The sequence below is a fragment of the Danaus plexippus genome, chromosome 8 (assembly GCF_018135715.1).
Source record: "Danaus plexippus chromosome 8, MEX_DaPlex, whole genome shotgun sequence".
Lineage (NCBI taxonomy): Eukaryota > Metazoa > Arthropoda > Insecta > Lepidoptera > Nymphalidae > Danaus > Danaus plexippus.
The window spans coordinates 8,350,137-8,374,713 of NC_083542.1; the positions used below are offsets into that span (position 1 = coordinate 8,350,137).

General features: G+C 33.1%; 3 protein-coding genes across 3 annotated transcripts; 2 read left to right on the forward strand and 1 right to left on the reverse strand.

The window, feature by feature from the left end:
• Window positions 1-164: 164 nt before the first annotated feature.
• LOC116774157 (alkyldihydroxyacetonephosphate synthase) lies at window positions 165-15,820 on the forward strand. The gene is made up of 11 exons (XM_032666818.2): window positions 165-422; window positions 2,844-2,930; window positions 11,631-11,922; window positions 12,254-12,439; window positions 12,710-12,883; window positions 13,010-13,126; window positions 13,497-13,643; window positions 13,743-14,009; window positions 14,100-14,260; window positions 14,823-14,944; window positions 15,082-15,820. Exons 1-11 carry the CDS (start codon window positions 235-237, stop codon window positions 15,270-15,272), a joined length of 1,932 nt encoding a protein of 643 aa, XP_032522709.2. The 5' UTR covers window positions 165-234; the 3' UTR covers window positions 15,273-15,820.
• Window positions 15,821-20,223: 4,403 nt separating this feature from the next.
• LOC116774380 (innexin inx2-like) lies at window positions 20,224-22,027 on the forward strand. Its single transcript, XM_032667102.2, has 4 exons — window positions 20,224-20,830; window positions 20,947-21,141; window positions 21,236-21,375; window positions 21,463-22,027. The coding sequence occupies exons 1-4, from the start codon at window positions 20,578-20,580 to the stop codon at window positions 21,991-21,993; spliced, it is 1,119 nt and encodes a 372-aa protein (XP_032522993.2). The 5' UTR covers window positions 20,224-20,577; the 3' UTR covers window positions 21,994-22,027.
• A 209-nt stretch (window positions 22,028-22,236) lies between these two features.
• On the reverse strand, window positions 22,237-24,100 carry LOC116774392 (protein BUD31 homolog). Its single transcript, XM_032667117.2, has 2 exons — window positions 23,878-24,100; window positions 22,237-23,585 (listed from the first exon to the last, which is right to left on the reverse strand). Exons 1-2 carry the CDS (start codon window positions 23,969-23,971, stop codon window positions 23,245-23,247), a joined length of 435 nt encoding a protein of 144 aa, XP_032523008.1. The 5' UTR covers window positions 23,972-24,100; the 3' UTR covers window positions 22,237-23,244.
• Window positions 24,101-24,577: the final 477 nt, after the last annotated feature.

Consider the following 24,577-nt stretch of genomic DNA (forward strand, 5'->3'; position numbering starts at 1 on the left):
TTTATTTGTATTTAATCTCATGAGATCACGTTAAGCCATCTAGTTATGAATCAGTGAACAACCACGTCCGAAAAATTACTTTTACATCCGTCTAACAGATGGCGCCACTTAGGAGAAAATACTACATTATCGACATAAATTTTCAGACATGCGCGGCGGGTTGCGCGATTTATAAAAATCGTAGCAAATGTAAGCCGACATAAATCTATAAACGTTATTCCGGCGCTAACAAATATGTCACCCGGCTCGGTCGCTAGTGCAAAAAACATGTCAGAAAATACAGAAGAACAGAATAAAGTTAAAGATAATTTAGTGTTTAATGATAAAATAAATACTTTCAGTGAACAACGTGAAATTAAAAGTGTAGAAAATAAGGATATTGATACTGTTATCAAAGTTAAAAGTGCTATCCCTAGAAGACGGTGGGTTTCGTACAAAATTTAAGAAAATACAGTGAAATATCCTTCAGTATCACTTTTATCGTCGTTTTATATTTATAACTCAAGATTAGAAATCTGGAATAGCATATCGCTATAATTCAAGGAATAATTAAATAACCCATGTTTAATTACAAAAAGAATACAACACTGAAAATGATTATCGTGATTATCTAATATTGTTTATTATCCAAAGGGCCTTTCCTTCCATAGATATAAATTTATTTGTCTGTAGCTTTTATAGTAATTATTCATTTAATGAAACTGAAAGTGTTGCCTTGAAATTTTCTTATTGATTTATCACTTATTGCCCTTTCTTCATTAAAAATGCTGATGAAAACTAAGAACGGTATTACTGTCTCGTTAAAATTTCATACAAAAAATTGTTGTTGGGAAAACACGCGTGTCTTTTTTCATACAATATTGTAAACAAGCAATAATTTAATTATAATTTGTTCCTAATTAAGACGCTTTGTTATCCGCTCCACTTCTTTGGTTATAATTAAACTAGGCGTTCATCTAAAAATATCAAAACTATATTGCGCAAGCTCTCTTTACAAGTTCAGTAACAGAATCACACTTTTGAACCTATTGTCCCCGTTTAGTGCAATCAAACTCGATTATTAATTCAGTAATATTTACAATGATTTTAATTTTCATCTTTTCATGTAGTCTATTTCCTTTTATTATATTTACTTAATAAACAAAATATTTGTCTATGACACAGTAACAATTTTAATTTAAGAATACATAAATTCGAAAATCTGATTCGCGAGATGCGATTTAATAAAAATAAAATAAATACTTATGGATATTGCAGTAGTAAAAAGTTCGTATTTTTTTAATACTTAGTATTTTACTAAAACAACGTTGATATTTTTTATTTCTATCTTTAAAAAATATCGAGTTAAATACAAACATCTAAGACTATTTACACACAGCGTTTGCTACATGATTTGTGTCAATAAAAATATTTATCAGAACGACTTCCTACATTTTTCTATTTTAGTTCTCAAAATAATACATAAGTTTATATGTATTAAAAAAAACTCGATTAATGTCAATAAAGATTAATGTAAGTGTCCGTGCTTAATACAGTCCCAAATTATATAAATGGGTCAACGTTTTATCATGATAAGAACCGCATGTCTGACTGATAGCAATATTTTGTAGATAGCGAGAGATATAATGATATTTTAATTTAAAACAAACCTTAGTAATGTACTTCTACAGTACGAAATATATTTTTTTAATATTTGCTATTTGTAACGCATTCCAATAATTATCAGTGAGCTTAGCACAACTCTGCATCGTATAACAACATTCGAAGTTTTTTCCGGTTCGCGTTAACACTATTATGTACAAAGACTTATGAATGAAAAACTATCAACTATCCGTATGTAGTGTGAACTTGCATATTAGGGTAGGCATAGTCTTAGTTCAAGCTTGCACCATGAAATTAAAGATTCATTTCAACTTTTATTCATAATATTTCGCACATAATAGTTACAATGTAGGGGTATGTAATAATGGCAAACTGAAAACTGTCGATGTTCAGTTTGAAGTTAAAAACTCGTGCTAATGACTAGGTACCACCAAAAGACGTGTCTTATGCCAACATCCTCAAATATTTACCTATGTTAGGTCAACACAAAAACCACAGAGCTTATTCAAAACACCTATGAACTAACTGTGAAGGTAATATATCGAATGTACCTATAAATTATTGATTTATTACAAATTAAAATTACTTAATTAATAAAGGAAATTTAGTTTGATATTTTAGAGTTGATTGAATCACAGTGTGGTTGGTTTTAGTAAGCATTCTCCATCTTCAGTCTGACCTACGCATATCTTGTTCCTTCCTTCTTATGAAAAAAAAATTCAAACTCTACAAGCAGCGGTAATTACATCAGATGTGACCACTTTTAACCGAATTTATGTAACTCGATACCTTGTCTAAAATGTAAGGTTTTTCAACAATAATTTTACGACGAGATATAAACAATGATTATTTTATAATATTCTTCCTATAACGTTATAAAATAATCATTGTTTATAGAAAAAAAATATCCTTTACATTAATAATTATGTTAAAAAAAAATATTCAATTTCTAATTGTCCTAATACCAAAAATTATTTATTAAGCATAATTAACACCAATATATATTTTAAAATTAAATCGTTTTATTGTTGCAAGTTTCCTCTGTATTGCGCAGAACGACGCGCTTCGTGTAGCGTCTTTTGGTTAGCGCATGCGCACCAGCAAAGGGTTTTGCACACACTAAGTGACGCGATGTAATCAGTAATTTCGAAAAACCTTATTTAGTAAAAAAGAGGGTTATGATTTATAAAAAATATTATAGAACTATTTATTTCTTGTGTAACCGTGTTGTGTAATTTTAGACAGGATCTACTGAAATGGTACGGATGGGGCTATCAGGACTCGACCTTTAAAATTTCTGATGGTGTAGCAATTTTCACTGGAAACAGGTAAGTTATATGATATTTATTATTTACTATAAGACGCTACATTATAATAAGAATCTTCATATTTACCATAGATAAGCGTATATAACTTCCATAATACTTCTACTTTACATTTGAAATTCTTGAAAACCGTTGGTGGGAAGCGGACTTACTCTTCAATTTCGCTTAAACTTATCAATCTACTTTAACATTCTTCTATCAGTAAAATTCCCAACAAGACAGCCATTACACATTCAAAACTTTTTTATTATAAATTTCTTTATAATAATGTTCATTCATATTCATGTTTCCTTCTTAGACTTTTATATGTATTGTACTAAATAATGATTAATTTAAGTATAAATGAAACTGTGAATTCAACATTTTGCTACTTATCCTGTATTGCTTTTATAAATATTAGGCAAAATTCACAATACGTACTAATTTAATTATCACTATCACTATACTATAAAGAATGTCACGCGTGTTAATAGCTTTAACCTCTCTGACCGAATTGATCTTGTCCGCTTTAGTTGGTTAGTAAAAAAAATGTTAGTCAGTAAAAAAAACTTGAATTATGTATTAGTCCAATGATTATATTATATCATGTATGTTATTCTGACCTCTAAGTTATATAATTGTAGAGTTTTATCAAAATCTGTTTTGTTGTGCCTAGGTAACAATCATCATGCATACCTATACCACCTAACTTTCGCATTTATAATATTAATAGGATTAAAAGCGGCGGCTACTGTTGAATCTCTTAAATGCATTGCTTGTTAGCTTGAAGCCAGTTTAAGAAGCACTTTAGGATAGATCCGGTCAAATCTAGTCTTTCAATTAAGCTTATGTATCGACAGTCTCAAAACCTAGTTAACATGATTGATTTATTGTTTTACCTAATTAACTATATTTATCCCTTTGTTGTGTCTAGGTAACAATCATCATGCATACCTATACCACCTAACTTTCGTATTTATAATATTAATGGGATTAAAAGCGGCGGCTACTGTTGAATCTCTTAAATGCATTGCTTGTTAGCTTGAAGCCAGTTTAAGAAGCACTTTACGATAGATCCGGTCAAATCTAGTCTTTCAATTAAGCTTATGTATCGACAGTCTCAAAACCTAGTTAACATGATTGATTTATTGTTTTACCTAATTAACTATATTTATCCCTTTGTTGTGTCTAGGTAACAATCATCATGCATACCTATACCACCTAACTTTCGTATTTATAATATTAATGGGATTAAAAGCGGCGGCTACTGTTGAATCTCTTAAATGCATTGCTTGTTAGCTTGAAGCCAGTTTAAGAAGCACTTTACGATAGATCCGGTCAAATCTAGTCTTTCAATTAAGCTTATGTATCGACAGTCTCAAAACCTAGTTAACATGATTGATTTATTGTTTTACCTAATTAACTATATTTATCCCTTTGTTGTGTCTAGGTAACAATCATCATGCATACCTATACCACCTAACTTTCGTATTTATAATATTAATGGGATTAAAAGCGGCGGCTACTGTTGAATCTCTTAAATGCATTGCTTGTTAGCTTGAAGCCAGTTTAAGAAGCACTTTAGGATAGATCCGGTCAAATCTAGTCTTTCAATTAAGCTTATGTATCGACAGTCTCAAAACCTAGTTAACATGATTGATTTATTGTTTTACCTAATTAACTATATTTATCCCTTTGTTGTGTCTAGGTAACAATCATCATGCATACCTATACCACCTAACTTTCGTATTTATAATATTAATGGGATTAAAAGCGGCGGCTACTGTTGAATCTCTTAAATGCATTGCTTGTTAGCTTGAAGCCAGTTTAAGAAGCACTTTAGGATAGATCCGGTCAAATCTAGTCTTTCAATTAAGCTTATGTATCGACAGTCTCAAAACCTAGTTAACATGATTGATTTATTGTTTTACCTAATTAACTATATTTATCCCTTTGTTGTGTCTAGGTAACAATCATCATGCATACCTATACCACCTAACTTTCGTATTTATAATATTAATGGGATTAAAAGCGGCGGCTACTGTTGAATCTCTTAAATGCATTGCTTGTTAGCTTGAAGCCAGTTTAAGAAGCACTTTAGGATAGATCCGGTCAAATCTAGTCTTTCAATTAAGCTTATGTATCGACAGTCTCAAAACCTAGTTAACATGATTGATTTATTGTTTTACCTAATTAACTATATTTATCCCTTTGTTGTGTCTAGGTAACAATCATCATGCATACCTATACCACCTAACTTTCGTATTTATAATATTAATGGGATTAAAAGCGGCGGCTACTGTTGAATCTCTTAAATGCATTGCTTGTTAGCTTGAAGCCAGTTTAAGAAGCACTTTACGATAGATCCGGTCAAATCTAGTCTTTCAATTAAGCTTATGTATCGACAGTCTCAAAACCTAGTTAACATGATTGATTTATTGTTTTACCTAATTAACTATATTTATCCCTTTGTTGTGTCTAGGTAACAATCATCATGCATACCTATACCACCTAACTTTCGTATTTATAATATTAATGGGATTAAAAGCGGCGGCTACTGTTGAATCTCTTAAATGCATTGCTTGTTAGCTTGAAGCCAGTTTAAGAAGCACTTTACGATAGATCCGGTCAAATCTAGTCTTTCAATTAAGCTTATGTATCGACAGTCTCAAAACCTAGTTAACATGATTGATTTATTGTTTTACCTAATTAACTATATTTATCCCTTTGTTGTGTCTAGGTAACAATCATCATGCATACCTATACCACCTAACTTTCGTATTTATAATATTAATGGGATTAAAGCGGCGGCTACTGTTGAATCTCTTAAATGCATTGCTTGTTAGCTTGAAGCCAGTTTAAGAAGCACTTTACGATAGATCCGGTCAAATCTAGTCTTTCAATTAAGCTTATGTATCGACAGTCTCAAAACCTAGTTAACATGATTGATTTATTGTTTTACCTAATTAACTATATTTATCCCTTTGTTGTGTCTAGGTAACAATCATCATGCATACCTATACCACCTAACTTTCGCATTTATAATATTAATAGGATTAAAAGCGGCGGCTACTGTTGAATCTCTTAAATGCATTGCTTGTTAGCTTGAAGCCAGTTTAAGAAGCACTTTAGGATAGATCCGGTCAAATCTAGTCTTTCAATTAAGCTTATGTATCGACAGTCTCAAAACCTAGTTAACATGATTGATTTATTGTTTTACCTAATTAACTATATTTATCCCTTTGTTGTGTCTAGGTAACAATCATCATGCATACCTATACCACCTAACTTTCGTATTTATAATATTAATGGGATTAAAAGCGGCGGCTACTGTTGAATCTCTTAAATGCATTGCTTGTTAGCTTGAAGCCAGTTTAAGAAGCACTTTACGATAGATCCGGTCAAATCTAGTCTTTCAATTAAGCTTATGTATCGACAGTCTCAAAACCTAGTTAACAGGATTGATTTATTGTTTTACCTAATTAACTATATTTATCCCTTTGTTGTGTCTAGGTAACAATCATCATGCATACCTATACCACCTAACTTTCGTATTTATAATATTAATAGGATTAAAAGCGGCGGCTACTGTTGAATCTCTTAAATGCATTGCTTGTTAGCTTGAAGCCAGTTTAAGAAGCACTTTAGGATAGATCCGGTCAAATCTAGTCTTTCAATTAAGCTTATGTATCGACAGTCTCAAAACCTAGTTAACATGATTGATTTATTGTTTTACCTAATTAACTATATTTATCCCTTTGTTGTGTCTAGGTAACAATCATCATGCATACCTATACCACCTAACTTTCGTATTTATAATATTAATGGGATTAAAAGCGGCGGCTACTGTTGAATCTCTTAAATGCATTGCTTGTTAGCTTGAAGCCAGTTTAAGAAGCACTTTACGATAGATCCGGTCAAATCTAGTCTTTCAATTAAGCTTATGTATCGACAGTCTCAAAACCTAGTTAACATGATTGATTTATTGTTTTACCTAATTAACTATATTTATCCCTTTGTTGTGTCTAGGTAACAATCATCATGCATACCTATACCACCTAACTTTCGTATTTATAATATTAATGGGATTAAAAGCGGCGGCTACTGTTGAATCTCTTAAATGCATTGCTTGTTAGCTTGAAGCCAGTTTAAGAAGCACTTTAGGATAGATCCGGTCAAATCTAGTCTTTCAATTAAGCTTATGTATCGACAGTCTCAAAACCTAGTTAACATGATTGATTTATTGTTTTACCTAATTAACTATATTTATCCCTTTGTTGTGTCTAGGTAACAATCATCATGCATACCTATACCACCTAACTTTCGTATTTATAATATTAATGGGATTAAAAGCGGCGGCTACTGTTGAATCTCTTAAATGCATTGCTTGTTAGCTTGAAGCCAGTTTAAGAAGCACTTTAGGATAGATCCGGTCAAATCTAGTCTTTCAATTAAGCTTATGTATCGACAGTCTCAAAACCTAGTTAACATGATTGATTTATTGTTTTACCTAATTAACTATATTTATCGATAAAAATCTATGAGTATAGGTGCGATTGTCGAACCCCCCTCTAACTTAATACAGCAAATATCTTTCTAGATACCGATAGTTTTATGAGTAATTATTTAATTTTTATCGCTAACAGTCACGAAAAATGATAAACTAATATCGGACTTGAGTCTTTAATAGATAAAACCTCTTTAACCTTGTCGATTAATGCCTAGTAACGATAATTATATCGATTTATATAAAAAAAAAAAAACGATATGAATCCACTTTCTTTACATGTTCCCAACTTTTTATATATGGGGTACTTTGGACACGTTAGTTTTCGTGATGCAGAAGCTACTTTTATACTTGTATAAGTCTTTTTTTATAGCTGTCAAGAAAAAAATTAAAATACCTTTCTAAAGACAGTGATAATTTATATGGTTATCAAAACACACGAAAGTGGACTTTTGATGATGATGTGGAAGTTATGATAAATATTTTATTAAAGATAACTAAGATTTTCGCGAGTACTTATGTTAATTATACTAAGGTTTTCGGATAATACTACGCGTTTTTGCAAAAATCGTGATCTCGTCTGCTCGTGATCACGGTTGCCGCAAAGGGACCGATACCAGATTTTTTTGTCATAAAATAAAAAACGTATTAGTTTTATTGAAATATTCTATGGTAAAAACTAGAACATAAATATAACCCGCGTTTGTTCACAAGCGTAAGGGTTGTAGAACACTCCAAGTAAAGGGTAATCACATTCTTAAAACTCATTGTGTGTAGACAAACACATGGAGTATGCACCACAAATATTTCGGTTCATAAAATGTCCTGTCCATTATATATCAAAACCAAATGTTAAGTGGCAGACTCGCTCTATTTAGCCAAATTTATTCCAAGCTATCTTATTATCTCCATCCGAATGAAGCATCAAGTACTCTGTTTAATAAATATTGGTGCTACATACATAGTGATAATCGCACGGAAATGTCTTCAAAGACGAGAGAAAAAATATTCTTTAAAGTTCAGTGAAGTCTTCAGGGGCTATTTCAATTCCGCTGTCTTCCAATTTTCCTCTTCCGTCGTTTTAAACCCAAAAATCATATTATAATTTGACTTTTTCACTATGTCCATGATACCACTGAGGACGCTCATACTCCGAGCTGAATGTAACTAACTATTCAGCCGTGTACTTCTTCCGCTGATGTTAATATTGAAACTTTGGTAAACGAACATTTTGGTAATCTATTTTGTAGACAATATAACAAATAATAATAAAATAAATTAACGGAAAACTTTTAATTTTCCGTATTAAGTATGGCTATGTAAATTTAGAGTAGGAAAAGTCGTATAGTGAAGTCTTTAAACAAATCGTGTAACCATCACTGGTTATATAATAACGTTTGGGTCAAATTCATAGGAATCATGTAATGAGTTATTTATGAGTATGCGCTATTTAATTAATTTACCGATAAAACTAGCATTTGCATACGTATATGTTGTATTAATTTATATGAGACAATGTAATATGAAAAGAAAACTATTCCAATTCCAATGTTATCAGAGTTCAATATTTTAAATTAAAATGATGTTTCAGGAAATTTATTTAATTTTATGTATTTAAATTACCATTATATGTAAAATAATTTTCTCTATATCATTCAAATATCAGAGCCATCTCGGTGTAATTGATATCAGAGCTAAGAAAGTTGTTCCATCCGAGCACGGGTGTATTAGAGGTGGGCGTCATATAAATTGGCGTATCCCGTGTCTTAATCATTCGACATTTACACGGAATTTCTTTTCATTGACTATATAATTAATTATATCATAAATGTGTAAATTATCCCAAACACATATAAGAAATATAATATTTCTGATAAATATTCAATGTTACATTCAAAATATATTTAGAACTTAAACACGAGCCAGTTGGAAATAAAAATTCTGTATAATTACATAACGACATCCCTAATTAACTTATCCTGTGTGTCACAGCACGCATAGAATTGACCTTACGTCTGAAACAATACTAGACTGGCAGTTATTCTGCAAAGTAGGACGGACCAATGACACCGATTATTCTCAGGACTGAACGCTTTTTAAAATCAGTACAGGCAATATATTCAAAATATATTTTTTACCAATGTTCTTAGTAGATAAGAAATATTGTTATTGCTTGAGAGATCAACTGTGAATTTTTGAAACAGTATTATTAGGAATTATAATAGAATAAGCAAAAGCCGTTTTGATTATAACATAGGGTGGTTTTTCTGTCATGACAAAAATATTGTCTATGGTACAGCTATCGTAATTTAATTAAACATAACGGTCGTTTGTCCAACGAAACACCCTCTATATGAAGTTTCTACGAGCGAAGATAATGTTTGACTATAAATATCATTGTGTATCAACAAACAACACTTCCACATTGTTATTAATTGAAAACAAACAAATATGTATTAAACCAAACAGTTTGATTTACGAGGACATTCTCTGTATTGCAATAAGTTTGTTTTGCACTTGTAACCGTTTACGACAAACTTTGTCTTAAGAAACTATATTGTTGAGCCCTTGGTGTAATATAAAATACACAGGAGAACATTTAAACGTATACAGTAACAGATGTTATAAACGTAGAAGTAACTTTGAATTTCATCCCACACGAGAGACAAACAATTGTTTTTAATAGGATTATATAATTCAGAATAAAGAATTACACAACGTCCCATACATGTTTTTACTCTCAACTTATGTACACATCAGTGGTGTAATTCTTGAAACTGTGTTAGATCATGTTCATAAGCGGAAGGTCACTCGGTCCTTGGATGATAGGAAAATATTTATTTTTTATATTTTCGATTGTCGCTTGTTATCATAAGGCGAGCCTTGTGGATGTTAACGTGTCAATATTACATACGCCATATATAAGATCGCCTCATAACAAATGTATAAAGTTTACGAAACATAATTACTACACACAATAATGATGCTGTCTCGGCGATCATTGGATATTTTTACAATTGTTATATACTTTGGTCCGCGGTCTCTTCAGTTGGTCCTCTTTTGAGTTATGTTGACGTTCTGGACTGTGTAGATGTATGAGTAATAATGAAAATAGAGCATAAGTGTTTGAGATATATTGAAGGCTCGCATAAATAAGTATTAGAGTGGGTCAGTCAAATAAAATGGCAATTCTAAATAAGTCACTAGTGACTTGCCACAGGCTGTAGTCATTCATGAAAGATACGCAAAATAAAATATATTTTCGTACAAATAAACATGGATATTTTGAATAAACATTTTAGTATTTAAAATTTTCTTGATTTTAATTGCTAGGGCGCGTCTACCTCCTGGATTCAAATCGCTCTAGATGGAGAGACCAAAAACATAATGATTACCTTTTTTATTTCAATCTCCAGCTAGATTTGAAATGCGAATTGCTAACCCCAAAGGTCACACTTATAAGTTTATAACATAGGACTCTCTCTAGGTTCACTTTTTTAATCTACATAAAGTTCCCCTGTACACCTTGTCGAAGCTACAAATCTCGTACTCCCACAGGTAATGAATGAGAGTCTAACTTATCTATGGAACGCCATCAGTGGCATCCACAAAAGAAACAACCCAACATACAGAGTTAAAAGTGGCGAGACGAGCCATCCATGAATTCTCTCCCACTGAATAAAAAATTTCAAATTCTTCACACAGGACATACTCGTAAAACAAAACCAGCTAAATCATTTTAACCCTCACCTATTGCGAGAGTATAATTTTTGTCCATACAAGATAGCCTATCCGGGGTGAACTCAAATCATAACACCCAGGGATAAATCTGATATCGGCTGAATATAGAATATCTATGACTTCGAAACATTATAATTACAATATTTTAAAAATGTATGTTATAAGAGTAAATTATAAACTGGCCGTCGGAAGTATTGAGGTATTAAATAAAAAAAAAATGCGTAGTATATACGAATAATATTGGCTTTATTTGAATGAATGCTCGCGAATATCTTAGATCTCATATAAATAAAAATAACAAACATTCGCTTTTCTTGAACTAACGCTTGCTGTGTATCGAGGGTATTATTCTTTAACAGCTTTCGGGAAAAATTCATTTATGTTAACAATGTGTGTGCGTACAGAACTACATTGCACATAATGAAAAAAAATAACCAATCGATATTCTAAGTATTTATGACCGTTCTGTGGTTCAGATACTTGCTGGGTGGAAAAAAATTACCGCACGCTCTACAATGGATAAAGGAGTATTTCAACGTGGATATAACCAAAGTAATGGTGCCGCCACCACAACCCACAAGCTTTCAAGAGAGCAAGCTGCCGTTGAACATAAAGGAGGAGTTGGAGAAGATAGCGCCTCTGAGCACGGACGGTATGGATCGGCTGATCAGAGCCCACGGACAGACCCTGAAAGACGTCTACTGTCTGAGGAAGAATAACTTCCAGAAGATACCTGATGCCGTGATATGGCCGGAGACTCACCAACAGGTTGTAAAAACCTTATTTTATTAAATATATGTATATTAACTATATATCTACATATATCATTTTATGCTTGGCACTTTTTTTATTTACCCAAAATCTTATTTTATATATTTGAATTAATAACAGAATACGTAAACGATGTAACTAAAAATAAAATGAATTAAAGATAATGAGCAGTAAAATGAATTAAAGATAATGAGCAGTTAAATGAATTAAAGATAATGAGCAGTAAAATGAATTAAAGATAATGAGCAGTTAAAGTCAAGGGCAGGGAGCTAGGACAATACAAGGGCGGTCAGTAAAACCTTTTGTGAACGATCGTTCAAAATTTCAGGTTGAAGATATTGTAAAGTGTGCGTCCAAACACCAGTTCGTGATAATTCCATTCGGCGGCGGGACCTCGGTGTCCGGCTCAGTGACGTGTCCGGCGAACGAGGAGAGGCCCATACTGCTATTGGACACCACCGCCATGAATGCCATCCTGTGGCTGGACAAGGAACAGCTCCTGGCCAGGGTCCAGGTAATACGAATCACATACATTTTATCCTTTTCATGTATGTAATTACTGTAATACTTAGACATTTTTCGCCCGTGTCCTAGTCAAATTCCTATTGGCCCCACAGAACGGAGTCGATGTTGTCAGGTATAACAGTATTATTGAAAATATTTTTTCTAGATAGACTTCTTTTTATATGATAATCAGGACTTAAGTAAAGATAAGGATACGAGCATGTCACCGTTAGTTAAAAATATAAGAAATACATAGCATCATCCAAGCTTATACTTCCAGGCGGGTATATTAGGCCAGGACTTGGAGCGCGAGCTGCGTTCTCGGGGATTCACGGTGGGCCACGAACCGGACTCGTTCGAGTTCTCCACCCTCGGCGGCTGGGTCGCCACACGAGCCAGCGGCATGAAGAAGAACACGTACGGGAATATAGAGGATCTGGTCGTGCAGACCAAGGTAACCACCAAATTAGACATTTCGACACTTACCTATGTTACGGAACTGACGTTGGGTTTAAATTTCGAATATTTATTTACTTAGTTAATTAAATATACTGAAAACTAATACCCAATTCTTCTCCAGATCGTGACTCCTAAAGGCGTCATCGAGAGGAATTGTCGTGTCCCTCGTATATCGTGCGGCCCGGACTGGGAACACGTGGTGCTGGGGTCAGAGGGTTGTCTTGGAGTCGTCACTGAGGTGAGAGGACTAAAATCCTAAGCAGTTTGTTATCAGTCTATCATATCACAGTCTCGTCTCCTCACCGTCGAGAGTCTTAGGAGATCGTGCGATGGCTCTTAATATGTCACAAAGTAGCCAGCATACTACATAACAAAAAAATTAAAGTCTTAGAATATATTATTACTATTAGTCTAATTATTGTATGTTGGAACACAAACATTATATTTGTCGTTAAGAAAATTTGGAAGTCGCATAAGAAGTTTCACTTTAACAATGGAGATAAGATACTGAGAGATATCGGACCAGGACTGTCAGTTGAAACATCCTCATTGTATATACATTGCATATGTCATATATCCTGAATTGTCTGATACGGTTCCTCCGCCAGGTGACATTGAAGATCCGTCCGCTACCGCCGTGTGTCCGCTACGGCTCGCTCGTCTTCCCCGATTGGGAGGCTGGCTTCCACTTCGAGAGGGAGGTCGCCCGCCAGCGAGCACAGCCCTCCAGTATACGACTCATGGACAATGAACAGGTGCATACATACACACGACCATTGTCTTTACTTGTAGCAATGTTACTTGCAGTTAATTTATACTGTGCGCAAACTACATTTAAACAAATGACCTTTCAGTTCCGAATGGGCCACGCGCTGAAAGTGGAACAGTCCTGGGGCGGAGTCGTCCTGGACGGGTTGAAGAAGTTCTACATAACACGGATCAAAGGCTTCGACCCGCTGAAGATGTGTGTCGTCACTCTCCTGATGGAGGGCAGCTCGGAGCATGTCGCGCGCAGCGAGAAGAGACTGAACGCTATAGCGGCGGAGTACGGGGGCGTGCCGGGAGGCGCCCGGAACGGGGAGATAGGATACACGCTCACCTTCGTCATCGCCTACATAAGGGTGACAGACCATACGCTATACAGATATTAATCATGATGCGCCGATTAGAATGTCTTATGTAGTCATATACGTTACAATGAAACCTTCCAGGACCTGGCTCTCGACTACGACATAGTGGCAGAGTCGTTCGAGACCTCGGTGTCGTGGGAGCGGACCCTGGCCCTGTGCAGGAACACCAAGGAGCGAGTGCGACGAGAGTGTCGCGACAGGAACATTAAAGAGCACATCATATCGTGCAGACTGACGCAGACGTTAGTATATACGCGAGGTGCTCCATGACTTACACGCTACGAAAGAATGAAACAAATAGACAAAGGAACGAATAGTGAAAAAAATAACTTGTACGTAAAATTATTTGCTGCCGATACGGCTTGTTACAAGACAAATGGACAGAGATACTCATTTGATGGACGCCACTGGAAATAGAAGTCTGATCAAACCTCAAAGACTACATTCTATAAGAGTGGATGCGAGCGCGTGGTTATATATTACGTCATCTGGAACTTGATTCACATCACTGTTACTTACTTTACCTGTAATCATTGATATTATTATAGATAAAGTATTTTACTTCAAATCAGTATGTCATTGTGAATGATGTGTAGCTCTGTCGGGCAAAGCGATTCCTTTCTAAACTGAAAGGTGACTCGCAGCGTGTACAGTCAGCCGATTTGATCATTTGAATTTATACGCTGGACATGGCTCACACTGCCTGGTCGTTATCATCATGGCCGGTCTGCCAGTCTTCGTATATATTATTCTTTCCGATGCCTCTAGTCTACTCGTTTCCGTACAACACACGTCATGTTTCAGTTACGACGCCGGCTGTTGTATTTATTTCTACTTCGCTTTCAAGACCGACCTGAGCGCGGATTCGGTTCGCGTCTACGAAGACATCGAAGAGGCGGCTCGGGACGAGATCATTGCTAACGGAGGTGAGGAATAGAAGCTTTGACATTATTACGACACGTTCACAGGTCCCTTACAGGTCCCAGGTCCAAGTGGTTGGTCGCATACTGCAATGACCGAGTCGTCCTAAATAATGTCATAATGATAAGTATTCATGTCCTAGGTTCGATATCTCATCATCACGGTGTTGGGAAGCTGCGCAAGAAGTGGTACACGCAGACGGTGAGCGAACCCGGGAGGCGGCTACTACTCGCCACCAAACAGGCTCTAGACCCCGACAACATATTCGCTTTGGGAAATATGGCCTACGACCAATACAAAGCCGACGGGTTGGGCCTCAGGAGCAAGCTATAACACATTACGACGAGAATATTTATATGTTAAATCCATTTAAATATTCCGTTAACATAGTCAATTGTCGATATTTGCAATTTCGATGCAAATGATAGTAATTTAAATACAATGATACCTCACTCGGTTTTGGCCATTTTAATATGAAGATATTTAAATAATAATGTACGTTTGATCTTGGTGAATAGATAATAGTAAGGATACTCTGTAAGACTACTTACACATATGAATATGAAGAATTTTTATACGAACGCCTCATGAAATTTATTAGCAAATTTCATTGGATACTGATTTCGGAAAAGGGTTAGACGTTTTTAGACAGTTTACTGACAACAAATTAATACATTCCTATATATAATTAAAAAAAAAAAAGTTGTCACACAAAATTTTGACTTTGCTCATATTAAATGTTTATTTAAACTATAAAATAGCAGTAAGAATGAGTTTTTTAAAATAATGAATACATTCCACATGGAGCGGACGGCTGAAAAATAAAATTACCATTTATTGATTAAGTTATTAAAATATATATATATATATATATATATATATATATATATGTGTTTAGAGAAGTATAGTGACAGTGTTTGATGTTCTTGGTAACAGACGGATAGTCAAAATTTTAATGATATATATATATATATATTTAATGTATGTTGTATGTACTTAGGATAATGTGAATTAGTATTATGATTTGGCCAACAATTATATGACTGCCAGTAATTAGTTGGCAATGGTCACACAAAATTATGGAACTGATATGGAAATTAAAACATATATTAACAGTCTGCTTACTTATGATAAGGAAGCATTTCCAACGACAATATATTTTTCTTGTATTTGATTCAATGTTAATGTATGGATAAAAAAGAATCTTTATATAATTCTCTCATATAATGTATTTTATAATAAAAAAAAATATATATACAATACTCATTTATTATAAATTAAAAAAATAAACATTTTATATATATATATATATATATAACATATAGATATATAACATTTTTATTTAACACTATGCCAGTAAAATAATGAAAGAAGGAATAATGTTCTATTACATTATAATATCGTTATTTTTTTTCCTGTCCGCTCCGTGTGACGCTGTGAACGACATAGATATTTGTACTGCGATGTTTGTAAACAAAACTTGACGGATGTTTATGAATTGAATAAACTTTTTTAATGGGTGAAGGTTTTTATTATATACTAGCTGTGCCCGCGACTTTGTTCGCGTAGAAAAAAAACCTTATACAAAATTTCTTCATACAAGTTGACGCTGTGTACGTGAACGCACGGTGAGCAAGAACGATCTAATCGTGTTTTGCTAACCATTGATAAGGCCTAGGAATAACGGGCGTAAGTATGTTGGTAGTTCGTATGTACCTATAAGTATTTCTCTACTTTTCGGGACGATTACAGCTTGATCCAGTAGGTGGCGCTGCTATTGGTATGAAACCTGTTAAACGGCCGGGCTGATTTGGTTGAAATTTTATCTATATAAGTAGCAGAGTTTTGAGTCCGTTCTAAATGCTATTACTATTAGACCCAGTAGGTGACACTGTAGTCCTCATGGTCTCAAAATATAAATTTGTTTACTTCGCTGTGGTGTATTTGTTTTACTTACCTGTCTATCGATTTTTAATTTCTGTTAAATAAAATTTTAAATTTGCATCTTTTGTAAAATTTTAACCGCCTTGTATATGATTTAATTATCTTGTATATGTATTTAATTCGGGACGGTTACGACTAATTCCGGTAGGTGGCGCCGTCATTGGTATAAAAACTTAAACCACTGGGCCGATTGAATTGAATTTTCCCTCGGAAATTAGTACATTAATTAAATACAACATGTCATTATTAAACCCATTAATTGTTCAATGCGAGTAACTTTACATAAGTTTGCTTCAAAGTAGTTTAAAAATATTCCCATGGGAATGAGGCATTTTCCCGCGGTAAAAGGTAACCTAAATGTTGCATCAGGTGATCAGCAACCCCGAATTATGTAAAATTTCAAAGAATATTTAAAAACAGACTTTTTTATTGGTACCCTTATCACGTGTTTGACTCGTCAAACTAAAGTTTTTCCCATAATGAAATATAAGACACTATTCCTCCATAACTTAGGACAGACGTTGGCACTGTCGTTTCTTCAAGATGGTACCTTAATTTAGATATAAATGACCTGAGTACGAGTGGTTATTATACTAATGCTAACTATCGCTGCCACATATCAAATAGGGATATCAAAGAATTTAGAAAACTCATACATACTGGTCCATTCTTTTTTATATACATAGGTATTTCAATATAAATAATAAAGAAATTAATATTCTTAACAATTGAAAACATTTTCTCTACCTATTGGCCATTTTAATACTTGTGGATGACTGAGAAGAAATAGTGCAGTACCTTTATAAAACGTAAAATTGTGGGTAAGGCCGAGTTACTACAATCGAGATCACATTGACTAGTGTTAATATCTCATAGCCACGGAGTTGAAAAACTCAAGAAATGACTTCGGATAAGCGGTGTGCGACTAATGTACGCCTGACCATGTCATAAGTCACAATTGATTGTGAATTCGGAATAAAAAAATAAAGTAAAATGTATGTATGTTGATCAATAAATTAATGAGATAGCCCCGTTTAAATATTTTGTTGAAATATATTAAATGTTTATATTACTCTAAATAAATAAACCAGTTTTTGGTACATATACTTATCAAATAAAATAGTGTTTAAATGCAATCTTGCAGAAATTGGATCTCTTTATTAAACAAACTTTAAAAAGGACCCTAAATAAACTACACAATTACACGAGTGAAATTTATTTCTTCAATATTCGGTTTTCCTTACATACTAATTTTCCTTATATACCAATTTTCCTTATATACTAATTTCCCTTATATACCATTTTTCCTTATATACTAATTTTCCTTATATACCAATTTTCCTTATATACCAATTTCCCTTATATACCAATTTTCCTTATATACTAATTTCCCTTATATACCAATTTGCCTTATATACTAATTTCCCTTATATACCAATTTGCCTTATATATCAATTTTCCTTATATACCAATTTTCCTTATATACCAATTTTCCTTATATACCAATTTCCCTTATATACCAATTTCCCTTATATACCAATTCCCCTTATATACCAATTCCCCTTATATACTAATTTCCCTTATATACCAATTTTCCTTATTTACCAATTTCCCTTATATACCAATTTCCCTTATATACCAATTTTCCTTATATACCAATTTTCCTTATATACCAATTTTATATACTAATTTCCCTTTTCCTTATATACTAAAATATCTTAGATACTTATATCCTCGTAGACTAGCCAAAGAATATTCGGTTATTATATACCTACTATACTGCCTATTCGGCGGCTTTTGTTTTAGTCGGTCGAGTCCGAATATGCAAGTCGTCGTCGTATGTATTCGTCCGCATACCGTATACTCAAGTATTACTTTATTAAGTATTACCTACTACATACCTACTCCCGAAGTTTCGATTACTTTGCAGCAACCGTGATACGGGCAGACGATTTCTATCTCGAAACGTTAGGAGTGTTTTTTTTAAATAATAAAATACGCGTAATAATCCGAAAATATAAGGTTCCTTTTTAAAATGAATACTCGCGAAAGTCTTAAATATCAGGACTCAATACATTTTTGTTTTGTTTAAGTAACACAAGCGTTGCTTCCATTTAAATTAAAAACATTTATAATTGTATGGAACTAACAGTGCCGGCGTAAGGGCCACTGATACCCCGCGCGAAAATATTGTGGCGCCCACTTGAGGGAAGCAATTTCAAGTGTTAGTTTTTTGCTGATCCCAAGTAAAATTATATTAAGAATTTCATCTTTCCTTTAGCGTTACCCAGAGCTAACGACGCGGACGTAGAAGGTTCAGTTATCCCCACCATCTACCACGTGTCACGCGTATCGGTTTGGCGGTGGAAGTATTGCACCAATCGTAAGCGTAAGCACCGTGTGGTCGAGGAGTGACTCGATATCGTTAGAGTCGCTCCTCGACCACAAACCCTCAAAAAATCCATCTAAAAAAAATCTCAATAAAAAAATCCTCAAGATTTCCTAGTATTTCTCAGATAAAATTATAATGCTTATTCTATTTGTACGTGATCTTTTCGTTCATCCATTGATACATAATTTTTAAACGTCTAATTGGTTTTCCACACTCAATACTTATGTAGCTGTTTATTTTACTACAATAAGAAAAACAAGGTAAATTTGCATATGGCTCTGTTTAATAAGGAGATGGCGGTCGATAAAGAAAAAGGGCTTCCAGCAAACATTACACAAGTTATTAAGATTAAAAATCTAATTTCTGGACACAAAAATCATACCTCGTATAAAACAAATCTTTCCAAATTCAGACCCAAAATGAATATTTTATAATTTATTGTATACAATGTTTGAATTTTAATATAAGTATACTTTACTTGCAATGATTTAATGGTACGTACTACGTAGTCAAATTTATAAGAGTAACGAGATCAATTCAAGTACTTTTAAAATTATCTGATTTATTTTAGTACTAGAATATTTAAAATTTAAATTTCTAGAAGTTGAATAATATAATGGAATAAGCCAATTTGTAAGAATTTTATGAGCATCAGGGACTCGAAAAATTGATTTAATAAAATAATTAATGTATAATATATACTACGATTGCCTTTGTGGTTTAGATTTTAAACAAAACTAATACTTCCATAAATGTATTTTGAAATTAATAATAAATTTATCTTGCTTGCTGCAATTGTAAATAAAAATTGGAAAATAATAAAAGAAGAAAGACCTTTTACGAATTTCCGAAGTATTATTCTAAGCTTGATAAATTTTCCAAAAAATAATAGGCATCATTTTACTTATAGGATATCCGTATTTCAAATGCGTTACGCATAATTTTAAAGCACAATTATTAATAACTGTGTTTAAGGAAAAACGTGCACTTAGTTGCTTATTACCTTTTATCATTAAATTACTGCATAGTTTAATTAATTTTAAAGCGTTAATTTATAATTAAAAAACGTCCCGACCCTTTTCTTCCGGATGTTGACAATAATTTTTGTGTGATAGTTGACTTCAAGTGTTAAAACAAGATTGAATTTAAAAATATAGTTTTCAGAAAAACTGAATACATTGAACGATTTTAATTATTTTGTTGGGGGTAGTTACTTAAATTAGTTTTGTCGGTCTCTGTGTCTCGAAATTGCACCGTCCAGCCTTTTTTTTTTATATATTGTACTTATTAAAAAACATCACAATGATAGATCTGTTTATGCCATTTCGTTCTTTTCTGAAGTTTGAAAATGTATGTACTGATAATAACGTGTTTCGAATGCATTACAAGTTGTCTGTGATAATCCTCCTTGTGTTTACGTTATTGGTTACTTCGAAACAATTCTTTGGAGAACCAATTCACTGTATGGGTGACAATGATAAAGGTCCTGGCAAAGATGCTATCAACAGTTACTGTTGGATATATGGGACTTATACATTGAAGAGTAGATTGATCGGTAAGTTCTTAGAAATTCTGATCATTATTTATTTGAATGTCATAAAAAACGTTACAATACTACTAAACCCATATTGGTTTCCTTATTTTATATAAACCGAAATATCTTATTTATAGGCAGAGAAGGGAAAAACATGGCCTACGCAGGCATCGGTCCTAGCGAAGACATAGAAGACGATGACGAGATGAGACACACATACTACCAATGGGTTTGCTTCGTGTTGCTGGGTCAGGCTGCCCTGTTCTACACTCCTCGATATCTCTGGAAGATATGGGAAGGAGGCAGATTGAAGGCATTAGTAACTGATTTAGGTCGGTTAAAGATTATCACTTAACTTAATTATAATATTACTGTTATCGTCCTTATAATACCTATAACATAATAACTAATTTATAACATATGCAGCTAATCCAATGATTACAAAAGACTGGTCCGAGTATAGACGGGGAGATCTGGTGGCCTATATGAGTTATACCAATCTATACACTCACAATATGTATGCTTTACATTTTGCTTTCTGTGAACTCCTCAATCTTGTTAATGTGGTAAGGGTTATTATATAAAAGTTTATTTAAGTATTGTATTGAGATATCTATTAATTTAATTTTTTTTTTTAATCATATTTTTTACAGATAGGACAAATATTCTTACTAGATTTATTCTTGGGTGGAACGTTCCGGAACTATGGAGCAGCGGTCGCATCATTCACTCAACTACCTCAAGTGCCAGAGAACTTCAGGAATTATACATCTGTCAATCCAATGGAGAAGTATTTTCCAAAGTTAACTAAATGCTGGCTAAGAAACTACGGCCCGTCGGGTTCGATGCAACTAAAAGACTTTCTATGCGTCCTGCCTCTTAACATTGTTAATGAAAAGATTTTTGTTGTCTTATGGTTCTGGTTGATATTCCTCGCTTTAGTTTCCACGGTGGCTGTACTTTTCCGCATCGTTGTGTTTTGTCTGCCACCCCTTCGGACCTTCATGATCATGGGTCAGATTAGATATGTTAAAAAACAGGTCATATCAAAAGTTGTTAAAAGATTCAGTTTCGGCGACTGGTTCATTCTTTACTTGCTGGGCAAGAACATGAACCCTATTATATACAAGGATTTAATTATCGAGTTGTCTAAGGAGTTTGATAATAAGGCTGTTATGATTTGAATCTGATTAGAATTTCCTTGTTTATAATCTAGATTTTATTTTTTTTATCTATCGAATGTTTTTTGTTTTTCTTTTAATTAACCTTTTATTTCTAATACGTAGAAATAATTATCTACTTAAGTAGAGTTATCTCATATTTTGTTGTTAAAAAATGAAAAAGTTTTCCATGATCAGTTTTTAAGAATAAGTTTGTCATAAGAATACATTGTTCTGATTACACTTAAGTAAATAAAAAATGTAAAATAATATTGTTATAAGGTGTTTTATTTTGTCCATCATTATTCATAAGGGTAACATTCGACAGTATAATAAAAAAATTTTACAGATTTCCAATACTCTCTTATGAATGAAAAATGAATTGTAAAAAAAGATCTCTTCAAAGTAAGAAAATGTATAATGTAATGATAATGTCCTTATCATCACCGAGAATATTGTACAAATATAGGTCGAGGTGTGAAAAGGAATTTTGTACCAAGTGGAAATGCCTGCTCTAACAAATTAAAATTAAAGTACATTTGTTAAGTCTTCCACATAATTTCGGAAATGGATATGTGAATGAAAATGTAACATTTCAAGTATGAAATGTCACCATACATAATTTTTTTTAAATTGAATTTTTAACACTTGTGTACAACAATTTACACCCAGTACTAGTTTCAAGTCATGAGGATATTATAAAAAAGTCATTTCAATGAGAATCTCTCATTTTAATAACATCTGTATCCATACACCACATTTGTATTGTCAATACATTTAAAACTGCCCCTTTTTTCATTCTATATTCAGTGTTTATACTATAATGTGCGATGATTTATGGATGGAAAGCTGTTAATGCTATGGAGGTCCAAATGCCAACTTAGACTAGGCATAGTGTTCTTAGAAAGAGACAAATTTTATATCAACAAGTCTATTGTAGTGTCTTATTACTGTAAAAGCTCAAACTGTAAATCTAAAGATTTTCCTGTAAGACCTAAGTTTTACCAATTCCTAAATGTAGATGTCCAAAATGGGTTAGTTAGATTAATTGCAGTAAATAATATGAATGACTCATTGTTTTATTACTGAAACCAACTCCTACCAGCCCACTGCAGTAAAACCTAGCATATACTGAATTCAAACGGTAAAATCATGTAAAAATTATTCTTTTTTCAGAAATACATTTACCAACTCATATTTTCATATCATAGTTGGAGCTTTTACAGTAACATATACATTAACACTGTAATGTACTTATACACATGTGTAGATATACTATCCTGAACACCCTCGGCAGCCACAATGCACACATTCAACAATCCTACCTTCCTCTAGCTTACTCTTTGGCACTCTGCATATACAGTTTGTGGCAAAATTTGTATCTCTAGTTTGTATACATCGCAGACAGCATAAATTTTCATAACCAGTCTTCTTCCATTTGGCTATTAGATTTGCATCTGCAATTTTTTCATTTAAACAATATTGATATAATTCTCTACTGATAGCTTTTCGTCGGTAAAATAAGTCATATATGTAGCGTGACTTCTGGTGATGTATTTTGAAGATGGGCCAAAGTGATTCTTGTTTCCTTTTCCCTTCATGTGGTTCGGTTTCAGCTGTAATAGAAAATTTAGAGTGTTAAAAACAACTACCTTCACTACCAATATACCTGCTATGTTTGTAACTAAAACATGAATAAACTAGCTAATCGATTTGGATTAAATTATGTATTATATGCCTTCAGGTAGCTATGGTGACGAGTGGTTTGATGTCTGGTAAAGTAACAAAAGCAAGTAAAAACTGATAGGCTCCAAACACATTCGTAAGCAGTTGCTTTTCATATAAATTATATTTTTATTACAATATATAATTTATTCTTAACTAAAAAAATAACGAGTATTTCAATACCTTCTCTCATTTTCTGTTCTAATTCCTCAAGGGTCGGTTCGATTAATTCCCAACCATCTGGTGGAGGTTTACGACTGCGGCGAACTTTAGGCATTGTTTAGAAGAGTATGTTACAAGTTTCAAAATAAATTTACTTTTAACTGAAAAATAATAACAGTTATAGTAGCGGGCTAGCGTAACCAAACAATGTCCAGTGTCCACATTAAACTCATCACAGATTAAATTGACAGTTATCAAATGACAGTTGACATCACAATTTGTAGATACATTGCAGAATATAAATAATGTATTTATAGTAATAAGCCAGAAACAATTTACTATAATTAATATAAGTCATAATTAAAAAATTTAATAAACATTTTTCAAAATAAAAACTAAAAAGGTACAAAAGAAACACAAATTGTAACTAGTATTTAATATAAATTATTTAGCTTTGATCGGTAAAAGCATTGCCAATTTCACTCCTTTTATCTGAAATTTTTACCAAATTCTTGACTTAATTAGTCTTGTATCCTTTATACTAGATTTTTACGGGTTATTCGTACAGGTATTATATCATCAAAAAGTAAAGAAACTCAAGATCTACGGTACTCAAGATCTATGCATTGATCCAAGAGGCAGTTCTAGACTTCCTTGAGGGCAAAAATATTTAGGAAACACTTAGTACTCCAGTAGTTTGGGCTAACTTTTCCAAATATGT

Excerpts from the sequence above, each read along its gene's own strand:
- LOC116774157 (XM_032666818.2), top strand. The coding sequence starts at position 235 with ATGTCACCCGGCTCGGTCGCTAGTGCAAAAAACATGTCAGAAAATACA. Across the intron at positions 13,127-13,496 it reads GTCTTGGAGTCGTCACTGAG|GTGACATTGAAGATCCGTCC; the intron begins GTGAGAGGACTA and ends TTCCTCCGCCAG. Across the intron at positions 14,945-15,081 it reads CGAGATCATTGCTAACGGAG|GTTCGATATCTCATCATCAC; the intron begins GTGAGGAATAGA and ends TTCATGTCCTAG.
- LOC116774380 (XM_032667102.2), top strand. The coding sequence starts at position 20,578 with ATGATAGATCTGTTTATGCCATTTCGTTCTTTTCTGAAGTTTGAAAAT. Across the intron at positions 20,831-20,946 it reads ATTGAAGAGTAGATTGATCG|GCAGAGAAGGGAAAAACATG; the intron begins GTAAGTTCTTAG and ends TCTTATTTATAG. Across the intron at positions 21,142-21,235 it reads GGCATTAGTAACTGATTTAG|CTAATCCAATGATTACAAAA; the intron begins GTCGGTTAAAGA and ends TAACATATGCAG.
- LOC116774392 (XM_032667117.2), bottom strand. The coding sequence starts at position 23,971 with ATGCCTAAAGTTCGCCGCAGTCGTAAACCTCCACCAGATGGTTGGGAA. Across the intron at positions 23,586-23,877 it reads AGAACAGAAAATGAGAGAAG|CTGAAACCGAACCACATGAA; the intron begins GTATTGAAATAC and ends TTTCTATTACAG.